The sequence below is a fragment of the Cetorhinus maximus genome, unplaced genomic scaffold, assembly GCF_964194155.1.
Source record: "Cetorhinus maximus unplaced genomic scaffold, sCetMax3.hap1.1 HAP1_SCAFFOLD_44, whole genome shotgun sequence".
NCBI lineage: Eukaryota > Metazoa > Chordata > Chondrichthyes > Lamniformes > Cetorhinidae > Cetorhinus > Cetorhinus maximus.
Window position 1 is genome coordinate 2,378,329 of NW_027596099.1, and position 15,355 is coordinate 2,393,683.

Below are 15,355 nucleotides of genomic sequence, written 5' to 3' on the forward strand. Positions count from 1 at the left end.
CAGACTATTTCTCTCACTGAACAGTAAGACAGTTAAAGATAATTAAAATTAATAAAAAAATATATTTCTCTTTTGCACTGAAGTATGAGAGTACGAAGAGTAATAAGGACACAAAACGTTAACTCTGTTGTTTCTCTCTCTACTGATGCTGTTGGACCTGTTGACATTCCCCAGCACTTGCGGTTTTGTTGCTGATTTCATATGTTGGTAATCGTCCAACTTTTTTCCGTTCAGGTGGTCTTACTGGTGCTTGCTGATAGGGAGAGTCTATTCTTCCCAGTCTCTCGTAAACAAGTGGCCCTCCTTTTTTAAAGGCTGACATTTTCTGATTTGTGACAAGCGGTTTCACAACCGTTGTCACAGGAATGCATAAGGAGGCTGACTCAGAAGCGACTCAGGATTCACTGTGGAACTGAGCAACATAAATGGTGTTAACTCCGGGAGCTTTAGACCCAGCATCTTGGGGAGATAGAAAATTAATTACATTATTCTGACTCAAATTAAATTATTTATTATGATGCACATTGTGAGCTTGGAAAAGTGGTTAAAATTCACTTCCAACACACAACACAACACAGCGCAATGATGTTCTGCAAAAAAAAAATGTTCAGTGCATCTTTGCATAATAGCACTGTCACTGATATAATCATTCAGAGTGCAAGGCACTTTTTCACCTTTTTAAATCCTACCGTGTAATCTCATCTGAAAGACGGAAGATGTGGTTGACAGCTCCATGAAGCGGCTCATAATCAGCAGAAATCTGCTCTCTCTCTCTTCCTTTGTGTAACACCAGGTCCAATCAGCTCCTGACCTCATTAAAGGCTTGCAGCACTGTTTCAACCGGGGACAAAATAGCTGAACTCAAGGGATCAGGCGCGAGTCATTGACATGAAAGCACCACGTGAACGAATGAGGCAGCAAGGAGCCCGAGCAAAACTCGTATTCATTGGAAAAAGGAGCGGCTTGGGGTCTGTGGTGAGGTGGGGGGGGAGGGGTGGGGAAGGTGTGTGTGTGATGGGGGTGGGGGGGGTGGGGGTTATTGGTGGTTGTGGGAGCGGGTGGTGAGGCAGGCGGAAAGAAGTTTGCATTGTTTGGATCATTCCTAGCAGAACGGAAGGCCGTTGTATGAGATCACGCATCTCAGTACCAGGATATTGCTGCAGGGGATCCTCAGAGTGGTTTGCATGGCCCAACCGTCTTCAACTGCTTCATCAATAATCTTCCCACCATCATCACCATTAAGTTGGAATATTCCTGGATGACTGCACAATTCTGCACACCTCCTCTGTATTTGCAGAACGTGTTCATATGGAATAATTTGGACGACTTTCAAGCTTGGGTTGGTAGCTGGCAATTAGCATTCGCGCCATACAAATATCAGGCAATCAATGTTACCAGGCACCGTAAGGTCTCCTAACACTGTCCCATGATGCTAACTCGCGATCAGATCTAATATATGTGAGTGCATAGACATTAATGTGGTTGAATGTCAACTTCCCTTTGGAATGGCTGGCAAAGCGCTAAACTTAATAGGACAAGTAATGTTGGTCTTATCAGAGACGCCCAGATCCCCCGAGATAATAAATAAATAATTAAAAATCCCAGAGACTCAGTTTAATGCTCCATCAGAGTGTAACGATCCATTGACAATGCCCAATCAAATGTGACAGGAGAATGTGCTTTTCCCTAAACGCTACACAATCAATCGGGTCGATATTCAGGTCTCTAAGCACAGCCAGATCAGCCCTCCCATTTGAGAGGGAAGAACTAATAAACGCTTTCCGCTCAACATTCCCTGCAATAAGAAGGTCACGGCCCCAGAATAATCTCCAAGCAAACGCACTAAACTAAGATGGCATACATTTCATTCAACACTGATCAGTCATTCCCTACCGGAGACAACGTGTAAAACCCATCTAATTCTGACCAATTAAACCGCCTTGCGGTGAAGAACAGTCTTCCCAATGCATCCTGGGACAAGTGAAGTCACTGTGAGAGAGTTCAGTGAGAAACTGAAAACTACAGTAGAAAGATAAAGTTATGGGTTAAATGGATCACAAGGCAAAATTGAGCAAATGTGGCAGAGAGCGGCTGAAAAAGACAGCAATGCAGCAGTGAGGAGAGAGGAAGGATGATTGGTCAGGGAGGGGTGGAGTAAACTGTGTCCCAGTGCAAGAGGGAGCAGGGAGACGGGATTCCCGCAGGCATAGGCCAGGGGAGTGCTCACAGAGTAAAACCCTCAGTGAAGTGTACTATGGAGCGAATGAACAAAGTGAACTGATATAGCTGGGGCACTATCATGGTTTGGGCAGTTGAGTGATGGTTACTTAAGCACTTACAATCACAGAGAGCTAGCTGATAAGCATGACCTTTACTGTTGGACCGAATGAAATGCACTGGAATATTTGTAAAAATAGAAAGCTGAGCAACCAGGAAGGGATTATACAGCGTGTGGTCAAAACTCATGCCAATGTGAATTTGAGGATTTTTTTGTTGTTCTGCATATCCTAAGTTCTCAAGGGGGCCGCATTGTCTTGGCACCATCTCACTAAAGACACTTTCAAGGGTAATTCACTGGTATAAGAGCAGTGTCCGGATCCTAGGCTCGTATTCCACTCCACAGGTGATTGACTCGAATTATACACAATTCTCCTCATGCCTCTTGCATTGCCACGTAACTCATAGGCCCAGCCCTTTCCCTGTGTGTCGATTCCAAAGCTGTTTTAATCAGGGACCGGGAACGACAGGTGCAATTTTAAGTACAGTTTTTAATGAGTGCTTTTCAGCGTTAGGATGATAGTGCACTTGAACTGTGAGGGTGTGATTTTTAGTCAGCAGCTGTAAAACATCAGGGATTAAGCTGAGCAGAAATGCCTGTGGAGCAAAACAATGCACATAATTAAAACAATACTAACCTGCCAGATAACTGCAATATCATTCTATAAACATGCGCACCCTCTCTCCATGGTCAATAGATCAGACCAGTAGTGCAATGCCCAAATCGGATTGAATATTCCACATGTGGAGTATTCAGTGCTCAGTATTACCGAATCACAAATTTAATCTCTCCATGTTCCAGAACTTTTTGCTCAAAGAGCAACATGAAATTACCACAGTCTGTTGCAGATATGACGGAGCCCATTCTGCCTGGTGTGTCGTTTTTGGCTTTCAGGACGAGCTGCTAAATTATTCGCAGCTCTTGCCCGTCCTCCCCAACCACCAACCCCCTTTACTCCCCCCTAACCCCACCCCACCCCCGCATTTTATCTCAACACTGGCTGTTTGATGAATGAGCTCCAATGTATAAGAGCATAGTAATTAAAATAATAATAATTGCAATAATATTAATAATTATTATTATTATACATTCAGGAGCAGGGCGCGTAGCCCCTGAAGTCTGCTCTGCCATTCATGCCTGATATTATTTTAATCTCAATTCCACTTACCTGCCTGTTCACCATTACCCTTGACACCTTGATTGTTTCAAATTCTGCCTATTTCAGCCATCAATGTCCTTGAGTACAGGGGCAAGGATGCATTACTGCAGCTGGAAAGGCCCACAGTGAGACAACAACTGGAGCATTGTGTGTAGTTTTAGTCTCCTTAGCTAATAAAACACATGCTTACCATAGGGGGACTGCAGCGAAAGTTCGTTGGAATGATTCCTTGGAATACAGGATTGTCCTAAGAGGGCAGTCTGGGCCGACTAGGCCTGTACTCACTGGAATTTAGAAGACAGAGAGGGAATCTCATTGACACATAAACAATTATGACAGGGCTGGAAAGACTGGATGAACGGATGATGCATCCTCTGGCTGGGGGTGATTTAGGTCAAGCGGTCAAAGTCTCAGGATACAGGGTGGGCCATTTAGAACTGAGGTGAGGAGAAACCTCTTCTCTCCGATGTTTGTGAACGTGTGCAATTCTCTACCACAGAAGGCTATGGAGGCCAACGCACTGAATATATTAATGGAGGAGATAGACAGGTCTCCCTTCTCTAAAGATGTCAAAAGTGTGTGGCGAAAGAGTGGTAGCACGGCGTTGAGGTAATTGGTCATGCATGATCACATCGAATGTTGGAGCAGGCTTGAAGGGACGAATGACCGTTTCCAGCTCTTATTCTCTATGTTTCTGAGGTGTAATGACGGTCTCTGCAGCTCTCTGGAATGGATAATGGTAACAAATCAGCACCATCTGTGAGGAGAAGATGCTCCTGGGCGTAATCAGTTATAGACGCCCTCTGATTCCCAATCGACGCTCCATTTCTTCTAGAATCCCCCACGAGGGGAACATTCACACACTATCCACCCCCTTAACTGCCATCAAGATTACGAAACGATTTCAAAGCGTTTCCTCGTATTCTTCCACACCCCCATGAGTATCGAGCTAAGCTGATCATTCGAAGAATAAAAAATATTGAACCTATTATGGAGTGGTTCCAATTCAGTTATATTATTCCTCACATAATGTGATCAATATTGCCTGAAAAACGCTCATTCGCATTCTGCGCCGTTGCCCCGATACATCCCTACACTTATAATCCAACCGTTTTCAATAAAGGTGAACATTCAGTTTCCCTCCGGTAGCTGTTTCACCTGCAGACGAATGCTTTGTGTCTCATGTAAGAGGAAATTCGGATCTCTCCATGCCGCAGCATTGTACAATCGCTATCCATTGAAACCCTATTTTTTTTAGAGCGAGTTGTTAACCACCCTTCGGGCAATGGAACTGGCCTGTTTTTATTTATACTCTCCGGTGAATAGCAAGAAACCACCACGTGATGAAAGCCCTGATCCCACGAAGAATCCCGCTAAATCTCATCAGCTTGTACCCTTAATACGTCCCAGTTTTATCTACTTGTCCATTGGCCTTTAGTTACTTATGTACATGCGTTCATATTGGGCTCCTCAATAACCACCCCCCCGCCACCCACCACCCACCCCCGCTTCCCTCCGTGTGTAAAAATAAAGATATACAAAAATTTCTTTGAAATTGGGTAAGGGTGGATGATTTTCCTGTATCTCACAATGAGCCCCGAATCATTTGAAGAATGTGAATGTAAACGGATGCTTACGGACACCGTGCTCCCGCATCGTTAGAAGATGTTGCAAGACGGCGCTGAGACTGGCGGCATCAAGCTTATACAGAAGAGAGTCGATGATTTGACGAGGATTCTCTGCCCTGCCAGCTGCTGTTGCTGGAAACATACAGCAATGTTTGTGGCTTAAACACTGGTTTTACATTTCTGCACCAACAAAATAAACTGACCTTCACAAGGCGACTTTCAACGTAGCGAAATGAAACTAAAGAGGCGACACGGGTGTCTGATCAGTCATGCCTCAGCTAAATAAACACCTGGGTCGAGTACACCTGAAGTGTTTCTGCCATGTATTTGCCTATAACTTGGAGCAAGTCAGGGTAGGCTAAGGGCAACATTGCCTTGGGCTGAAAGAAAGATATAAAAAAGGGGAGGTGGGGGTCTGGGGTGTGGTGGGGTGTGGGTGTGGTGGTGTTTTGGGAGGCAGGGGATCAAGCAAATTGTATGTTATCCCTTGAATTTTGAACATTCAGAAATAACCTACCCGCCATTTTCACGGTATTAACTAGAGCTGAAATGGAGGATTGACAAAAATAAATGAATAAATAAATAGATCTGCTTGTTGGACATTTTAGCACGGTGGGGGTTTTTGGGGATGTTCGTTGGGTGGGTGGGTACAAAAGGTAAATAAAAAACTAGGCCTGAACTTCTCTGATTGAAATAAAAGGAAATGTCATTTAAATGTTAAGAGTTCGATAAAGGGAAGGTTGTTGATGTTGTCTATAAGGTTTTTCAAAATTAATTTAATACAGTGCCACACAACAGACCTGTGAGCGAAATTCCAGGCCATGGAATAAAAAGGAAAGTAGGCAATTAAATATGGAATTGGCTGAATGAAAGGAAACAGAGAGGAGCGATAGATGGCTGTTTTTCAGATTGGTGGAAGGTTTGGAGTTCCTCAGAGATCAGTTCTGGGGCCCCCTTGCTCTGCCTGGTATATATTAATGGCCCAGAATCTGGTGGGCAGGGCATGATTTCAAATTTACACATGATATGGAGATTGAACTTGTTGTCAACTGTGATGGGGACAATCTTGAACTTGAAATGGACATAGACGTGCTCGAGGATTGTGCATAGAAGAGACAGATAAAGTTCATTGCAGAGAGAGTGAGATGATCCGTTTCATCAGGAATGTTATGGTGAGACGGTATGAAATGAAGGGAGAGCTTCTAAAGGAGATGCATGAAAATAGGAATCTCAGTGTATTCGTACATAGGTTTTTTGAAGGTGGCAGGGTGTGTTGACAGCACAGTTCGTAAATCATATACTATCTTAGGCTTTATTAATAGGGGCATTGTGTACAAGAGTAAGGCGATCATGTTGAACTTGGATAATACAATAATTAGGCCTCATATGGATTGCAGGTCCAGTTTCGGGCACTGTACTTGCGGAAGGATGTGAAGACAATATATCGAGTACGGAGGAGATTAACAAGAAGTATCCCCGGGATGTAGAAATGTAGCTATGAAGATTGAAGAAAAAATTCCATTGAAGAAAAGAAAGAGAGGAGTGGAGACTTGGTTGAGGCACTGTACTTGCGGAAGGATGTGAAGACAATATATCGAGTACGGAGGAGATTCACAAGAAGTATCCCCGGGATGTAGAAATGTAGCTATGAAGATTGAAGAAAAATTTCCATTGAAGAAAAGAAAGAGAGGAGTGGAGACTTGGTTGAGGTATTCAAGATCTTGAGGAGTATGAACAGGGTAAATGGTGAGGAAATGTTCCCACCTAAGTGAGCATCAAGAACTAGATGGCACATATTCAAAATGATTAGCAAAACGTGCAGAAAGGACGGGAGGGAAATTGTTTTTTTTTCGGCCAGCTTGCATTTGGCATCCGGAACAAACTTCCTGGAATTTGCTAGATACAATTCCGATCGAGGTTTTCAAAAGGGAATTGGATTCTTACCTGAAAACAGAGAATATAGAAGGTTACACGGATAATGCAAGGGATAGGGGATTATGCGGAATGCTCTTTCAGATAGCCAGAGAGAAATCGATTTGCCGAATAGCCTCCTCCTGCACTGTAAAGGTACTGTAATGTTGTGAAGAGAGATCTTCCAAAAATGGGAATTTGCGCTTGAACAATTATTACAATTGAGGTGTAGATTCGCAGCTTTGTCAACCATATGTCCAGAGGGTTAGGGGGACAAGAGGTGAGAGTTATGAACCACGGAAAAGATAAAGCGCAGAAGGATCCTATTCAGCGCACGGTGTCTGCACCGGCCATGGAAAGAGAAAAATAAATCAACCAGTAGCTCATTTTAAACCCCAGTTTCCCGCACCTGTTCCGTAGCAATTCAGGTTACAGCGTTTCAGGTACCATTTAATTGAGTTGAAGGTTTCAGGTTCAACCACCAGTTTAGGCAGTGAATCCCAGGCACCCAGTATCCTCTGGGTGAAATGTATTTTCTTTGTGTCACCCTAATCCCACAGACCCCGCCACACCGCACGCCACGTTTAATGACCTGGCAACATTCCTGTAAATCCGTTCTGCACTGTCTCAGAACTCTGTTGTCCTTCCTATAATGTGGTGACCGGAATTCTACACAAAATTCCAGCTGCGGCCTAACCAGCTTTTTGGACAATTCCAACATTGCATCTCTGCTTTTGTATTCAACACCTCATCCAATAAAGGGAACATTCCATCTGCGTTCTTTACCCCCTCTCCACGTGCCCTGAAACATTGGAGGACCTGTGGATAAGCACTCCCAGGTCTTCACTTCCTCAGCCACTATCAATAAGTTCCTGTTTATTGAGTATCCCCTTGCTTGGGTTGCCCTCACCAAATGCATTAGCTCACCCTTTTTCTGGATTAATTTCTATTTGGCAACTTTCTGCCTACTCATTCAAACCATTGATAGCTTCCTGGAGGCAGCACTTTTCCAAATTACTACTAAATGCAGGGCCAATTATTGGTTCCTCTGCAAATTTCCGGATCGCACATTTAAGTGCAAATCATTGATATATCCAACAAACAGCAAGAGCCCCAACACTGAGCGCATTGAAATCCACTGGGAACCGCGTTCCATTTGCAAAAACAGCCATCGGCCATTGCAATTTGTCGCCTGTCAATGAGCCAACTTTGGATCGAGATTGCCACCTTCCCCCGTATCCAATGGGATCACACTTGTTTGACCAGTCTGTCATGCGGGGCCTTGTCAAGTGCCTTGGGAATATCCTTGTTTATAACATCCGGTGAACTGCTCTCATCAATCCGACTTGTTACTTCGTGAAAAATGTCTATTAATTTGGTATGGCACTATCATCAATTGAGAAAACCATTCTGACTATCCGTAATCAATCTCTTCCTTTCAAAGTGACAATATATCCTGCATCTCACAATTGATACCAATTATTTGCCCACCAGTGAAGACATACTAATTGGTTTATAATTTTATGGCCGCTCCCACACAAACTATTTCAAAATTTGGTACAGCCCTTGCAGTCTCCCAATCCTCTTCTACCTTGCTTGTATCTAGTGAGGATTGGAAAGTAGTCTTAAGGGCATTCGTTATTTCCTCCCTGGTTTCCTTTAACAGCCTGGCATATAATCCATCTGGCCCTGGTAATTTATCGAACTTCAGTGAAGCCAGTCCTTCAGTGCGCCCTCTCTAACTATGCTTATTGCATGTAAGCTTTCACATGTCTTCACCTTAAGTAGAATGTCTGCATCATCCCTCTCCTTAGTGAAGACAGAGAAAAAGTACACATTTGGGACCCTGCCCACATCTTCAGCATCAACCCACAAGTTTCCATGGAGGCCTCGGTTAGGCCGGACCGTGTCCTCAGTTATTCTCTTGTTCCTAATCTACTGATAAAGAATAATGGAGTTTTCTTTGATTTTACTTGCCAAATTTTATTGTTACCACCTCGTTGCTTTCCTACTTTCCTTTTTTAACCTCGCACCTGTATGTCCTATACTTCTATAGGCTGTCTACAGTTTTACTCTGCTTGTGCCTGTCACAGGGCCTTTTTTATCTGCTTTATCTTAAACCACAATCGTCTAGATAAATTTAGGTCATTGAATGAGGACAGAGATTTGAACGGATGAATGGGCTACTCGTGTTCGTATTTCTTTACGTGAGATACACAGAGATGGTAGTGCCAACAGCGGAGGCTTATTAGAGAATGGGATGAAGCGGAACACAGATAACACCGGATGGCAAACCCTCCATTTCTGCTCCTTGGTTTCTGGCCTCTTGAGCACCATCATTATTAACTGCTCCAACATTAGTTACCAACTGCTTATATTCTAAACATCTGTATCCCTTTCCCAAGCCTTCGTGTCTCTTCAATTGTCTCTGTTCCTTAAAATCACCCCGTTGGACCGAAGCCTCATTAGCCTGTGCTCACACCTCCTTATGTGAAGTGGTGTTAAATAACTGTTTGATATCATTGCTGTCAATCGCTGCGATGAGTTTGTGTTCTAAATGGTGCTCTATAACTAATGGTTATCATTATCATACACATTTTTCATGGCTGACCAATGGTTAACAGCATGAGGCAAAACCTCAAACAGAAGTTAAACACTATGCATATTGGGAATCTGATTCGCCTCCTTTGCCAGCAGACGGAGGCCCCAAGGCATGATGAATATAATCATAGATTCACAGAGGTTTAAGGGACAGTAAAAGGCCCTTCGGCCCATCGGGCCTGCGCCATTCAATCACCCAACTATTCTAATCCAATTTTGCACCACTAGGCCCATGGCCTTGATGTGGCATCGAATGTGCACATGTCAATCTCAACATGTTTGTGATTGTACAGTGTTCTGTCGGCATCCATGAACTTTGATTGTATAATAATAACCTATGTCCTTCCATGAGATTTGTGTGTATAATAATAAACTGTGGACTTCCATGAACTTTGATTGTATAATAATAACCTATGTGCTTCCATGAGCTTTGTGTGTATAACAATAAATTGTGGACTTCCATGAACTTTGATTGTATAATAATAAACTGTTGGCACGCGTGGGCTTTGACAGATCTTAGACGATAGGAACTGTGACTCACCTCGAGCAATGGAGATGTAGCTTGATATAATCTGCTCAAAAGCGATCAGATCTCCTTCCTCTGCCTGGTCGAGGAGACAGACGAGATTTTGTCGACGAGTCTTTGCATTGTCCCGGTCACCACTGGAGATAATTCCTGTAAGTGAAATGAAAAGCAGTCACAGAATCCACCGCCAAACGTTCGCACTGTGGAGTTAGAATTTGAAAACTGCTTGAGATCGGAGACCGAGGACTGGGCATTTCATTGACTGGGGAGTGTGCCACGGAGGTGATGTGCAAGGTACATCACGACATGTCTGCCAATAGCGAAGTGATGATCATCAAAAATGTACAATGACCTGGATATGGAGGATTGTCAGGAGCCAGGAGTGCTTGAATGCCTGGAGGATTGAAATGACAGAGCGATTTGCTAATAGCATATATGAAAATGTTAAAGTTCTGTATCCCTATCCAGTGAAGGACTGTGGATCCCAGGTTAATGGTGGAATGTGGACTTCATACGAGCAGGAAACTTTATCACTCAACTGAACAGTTACAATCTATCTGCAGAACTCACGTTGAACGTCCTTTCTGAAGACTAAGAACTGATTAAAGAAGAAGGCGAGCAGATTGTCATCACAGCGGTCGAGGAGATCACTGATCCTCTGCCGTGAATTCTTCAGACCTCCAGAGACCTTAACTAGAAATGAGAGAGAAGCATTTGTCAGAGTGCATGAGGTCATTCACTCCGGCAGACAATACCGAATAGAAACGGGGAAGGAGGGAAGTAAATTTGGAAGAAATGAATGATGTAAGGTAGTGAATGCTGGGAAGAGGGATGAAATTTAAGGGGGGAAGGAAGAAGGAAAGTTCTTGGAAGTACATAGAATATAGAGCGCCGTAATTGCTCACCTAGCCAAGTTAACGAGGGGTGGTGTTTAGACTTCACCCAAGTCTCATCCCATTCTCGCTTCTCATCTCAGCCTCGCATCCCATATTTCCAATCACCTTTATACAAGTGCTCTCCCAGTGTCACTTTAAACTGCCTGCCGGAAACATTTCCTGTGCTCATGCGTTACACAGTACACCCACTTACTCAATGAAGAAATGAGTCCTTCTCTAAGCATCAGTCAATAATGATTATGGATAGGGAGATAATTCCTTTCCACGGCAATTGAGTGCATTCACTCCAATTCAACCCTGTCCTTACCATTCATAAACTTAAAGGATTCATCCTCTTAAAAGTCAACGCAAAATAATCTCTAACTTTATTACAATAGTCACCACCTGCTCAATACTATAGAATTTTGCAAAGGTTACTATACAGAAAGAGGCCACTTGGGTCACCGTGTCTGCACCAGCTGGAAAACGAGCCGTCTCGCCTCATCCAGCATTTGTTCTGTAACCATGCAGCCAACAACACTTCATGTGCGTATCCACACCCTTTTTAAGTGACATGAGCGGTTCTGCCTCGACTACACTTTCTGGCAATGAGTTGCGGAACCCTGCATCCCACTGTCTGAAACAAAAAAATCTCAACTCCCTTTCCATTTTTTAACACAGATCAACTAAAATCTATGCCACCTAATCACTGCTCTCTCTGGTAAAGGAAATTTCTCCTTCATATCTTATTGAGCCAGGCCCCTAATAATTCTGTACATCTCAACCAATTCACCCCTTGGCTCCGCTGTTTGATGGAGAACAATCACAGCCGATCCATTCTTTCTGCACAGCTGCAGTTTTCCAGTCCGATCCCCAAAAGCCTCCACCGTATCTTATCCAATACAATCAGATCTTTGTTGTAATACGGTAACCAGCGCTGCACTCAGGAATCATGTATGCCTGATTAATGATTTGCACAGATGCAGTATATGCGCCATGCTTGTCTGTTCTATACCTCAGTTAAGAAATGAAATGATTCCATAGGCCCTCTTAAACACTTTGTAAACCTGCCATGCTATTCAGGAACACGTGGGGAATCACTGCAAGGATTTAGGAAGAAAGGAAGGATTGAAGAATGGGTGGAGGCATAAAATGTATAAAGGAAGAGACGACAATTAAAGCCTCCAAAATTGGAATCAAAATTAAGCAAATGTTTCAGCTCTATTATTCTTAGCCAAGCAACAAATAAATTCAAGGAAACCATAACTTAGAGCGATAGTGTCGGCCTTACAGGTGATGAAGTCTCTGAAGGTTAACATGTGCCTCAAGACGAATTGAAGATTCGGATTGTCGAACGTATTCAAAATGTCCTCAATCTTCCCGCGAGGGTTTTCATCACTCATGGACGCCATTGCTGAAAAGACATATCAACATTTCTCGGTCCCTGATTGGTCAAACCAGACATCAGATGCGACCTAAACAGTGATAACACAAGTGGTGCCATGAAACAATGGATCTCCCCGCAGCTGGGAGTCAGAATGATCAATGTCTGCGGGGAATCATTTGTTATCCCAAAAAACCTGCAATTACGTAGCGCCCGTCAGGATTACAGTTCGCCCTAAATGTTTTCACAGCCTGATAATTATATTTTAGAAAATGCCGCACTCTCTGTTGAAAAGTAGATATTGTGGCGCCCAATCAGTACACAGACAATATCTTCATATTTCAGTAATGTTCACTTAAGCGGAAAGCATTCGGTCCAGGACAGTAGGGGTATTCAAACCCAATGCCATTGTTAAAACACCGACCATCAAGATCTTGGGAGGCAACATTGATCAGAAACTGAACTGGACCAGACATATAAATGATTAGGTTACAAGAGCAGGCCAAGGCTGGTAATCCCGCTGGAAACCTACCGCCTGATTCTCCAATCCCAGCCCAACACCGACAAGGCAAAAGTCAGGGGTGTGATGGAATATTCTCCACTTCTCCAGAAGAGCACTGCTACAACAACAATCAAGAAGCCACCATCCAGGACAAAGCAGCCTGTTTGAATGTCACCCTACCCACAAACATTAATTCCCCCACCACTGACGCACAGCAGTAGCAGTTTGTACGATCCATAACATGCACTGCAGGAACTCACCAAGGCTCCTTAAATAGTACCTTCAACATCCACGACCACGACCGTCTAGAAGGAGAAGGGCAGCAGATATATGGCAACCACCTGGAAGTTCCCCTCCAAGATACAGGCCATCCTGACTTGTAATTATATCATCATTCCTTCACTGTCACTGAGTCAAAATCCTGGAACTCCCACCCTCACAGTTCTGTGGGTGCACCTACACTACAGGGACTGCTGTGATTCAAGAAGGCAGCTCAACACCACATTCTCAAGGGATAATTAGGGTTTTCAGCAAACGCTCGTCTAATCAGCGCCCACATCCTTTGAATGAGTGATTAATAAGAACAACAACACCCTGTGTTTCGCCGAATGCATCTGAGGAATGTTTTACACCTTCATGCTGATGGGTGAGCAATGAGGTGAGTTAGTGAGTGATAGACGGAGTGGGAGGCCAGGGGAGTGAAGGAATGAGGGAGAAATGAATTGAATTCAGGTCTGATGGAAACAGTGAAACTGAATCTCAATAAAATAAGCTCCAGTTCCCTGATTCAGAGCTGTTGCAAATCACTAAGTCAATTGACCTTATAGAATTCAAAGTCCAGTGCATAATCGTTTTTTCAGTGATAACGGCAATATATGTTTTTTCTTCGTGCTCTGTAATATTGGTTAAGGTTTTTCATTATATTACAACTGTGTAAATAAAATGTCGACAAAAGTCTCGACTCTAAGGAGGAATATCTAGCGATGAAGTCACACTCGAGGAACTTGAGCCCAATACTCCTTGCCTGCACTTTTTGTTTAGCAGCACTAACAGAGAGCTACACTGTCAGAGGGTGAGCAACCAGGGAGCGCTGTACTATCGGAGTGTCAGTGCTGAGTGAGTTCTGCACGGTTGGATGTTCAGTATTCAAGGAGCGCTGCACTGTCAGAGGGTCAGTATTGATGGATGCTGCGCTGTCGGAGGGTCAGTACTGAGGGAGTGCTGCTCTCTCGAAAGGTCAGTACTAAGGGAGCGCTGCACTGTCGGGTTTCAGTACTGAGCGAGTGCTGCACTGTTAGAGGGTCAGTTTTGAGGCAGCGTTGCACTGCTGGGGATCAGTACTTATAGAGTGCTACACTTTTTGAGGCTCTGTGCTGAGAGAGTGTTGCAATTTCGGAAGGGATCTATTAAGGCAGTTTTGCATTGTCAACCTTCTGTATTGAGGTCGTGCTGCATTGTCGGAGGGCCAGATCATAATGAGCTCCGCACTTTTGGACGGGCTGTTCTGACAGATAAAACATAGCTTCTTGATCAGTAATGAGCGGACATTCGTTCGCCAAAAGTGCAGAAGAACTCTGCGTTACTCCAGGTTTCGGTGATAGGTGAGGGCTGCACTGTTCTATATCCCATCATTCGAATGGAAACAGTTTTTTTTAAAAAGAGCATTCGTGTTCGCTCACATTTTCGAAACACTCGACTCTAAACACCTGGATAGACCAGAGCAGCAACACTTCAGCAACTCATCGGGGCTGTGGGGCTGGTGGTGGGAATTGAGATTTGCACTCACGCTCACAGAGCGACAATGAATTAAACATACATCTACAGAAAATTCCCAACATACAATCAATCTCACAGCAGTTTGAACCAGATCATATTGCTCACATTAATTCTTTGAGAGAAACGTGTAACTTACCTTGGATCACTGCTTTCTGCTTGCACACCACAAGCTTCTCAGACCTATATCGTGAAAGTGGATCCGCCAAGAAGTGCAAACACCAGCTGATCGAAGTTCAGATCTTATCGAGTGGAATGAAGCCAAAATCAAGAAGAGAAATCCCGCCCCCCATTTAATCTACAAAGGCTTGGAATGCAAAGCTGGGGGAAGCACACTGAAGTTTACATTGCCTGTGTCGGATCCAGCCAGCAGCGAATTGCATCAGGATCACTTTGTTCAGATATTCGCTCCTCATCTCACAGATGATATATTGATCTTGGCAGCTGGGGGGACACTGCCCGGGTGTACGAGAACGCTGCTGTGCGATGCATGAGTTATATAGTGGTGCGGTTGAATTAACAATGCTGATAATGGATGATTAAGCAATATGGTTGTGTGTTTAAGATAAATAAATCCCTCTGAAGGCCGTGTCGAGAACAAAGTGATTTTACAGGTGTGTCATTCAGGAGGCACGGCAGGCAGCTCGGGGAGATAGTGGCACAAATTAATCAAAACTCTCTGCGGCAACCAGTGGAAGCTAAACTCAGTTAATACATC

The 15,355-nt window shown here is 43.8% G+C and overlaps 1 protein-coding gene across 1 annotated transcript; it reads right to left on the reverse strand.

The window, feature by feature from the left end:
- Positions 1-2,685: 2,685 nt before the first annotated feature.
- Positions 2,686-14,866, reverse strand: LOC144672802 (uncharacterized). The gene is made up of 6 exons (XM_078534787.1): positions 14,777-14,866; positions 12,270-12,392; positions 10,674-10,796; positions 10,119-10,253; positions 5,075-5,197; positions 2,686-2,874 (listed from the first exon to the last, which is right to left on the reverse strand). Exons 2-6 carry the CDS (start codon positions 12,388-12,390, stop codon positions 2,849-2,851), a joined length of 528 nt encoding a protein of 175 aa, XP_078390913.1. The 5' UTR covers positions 12,391-12,392; positions 14,777-14,866; the 3' UTR covers positions 2,686-2,848.
- Between the last annotated feature and the right edge of the window lie 489 nt (positions 14,867-15,355).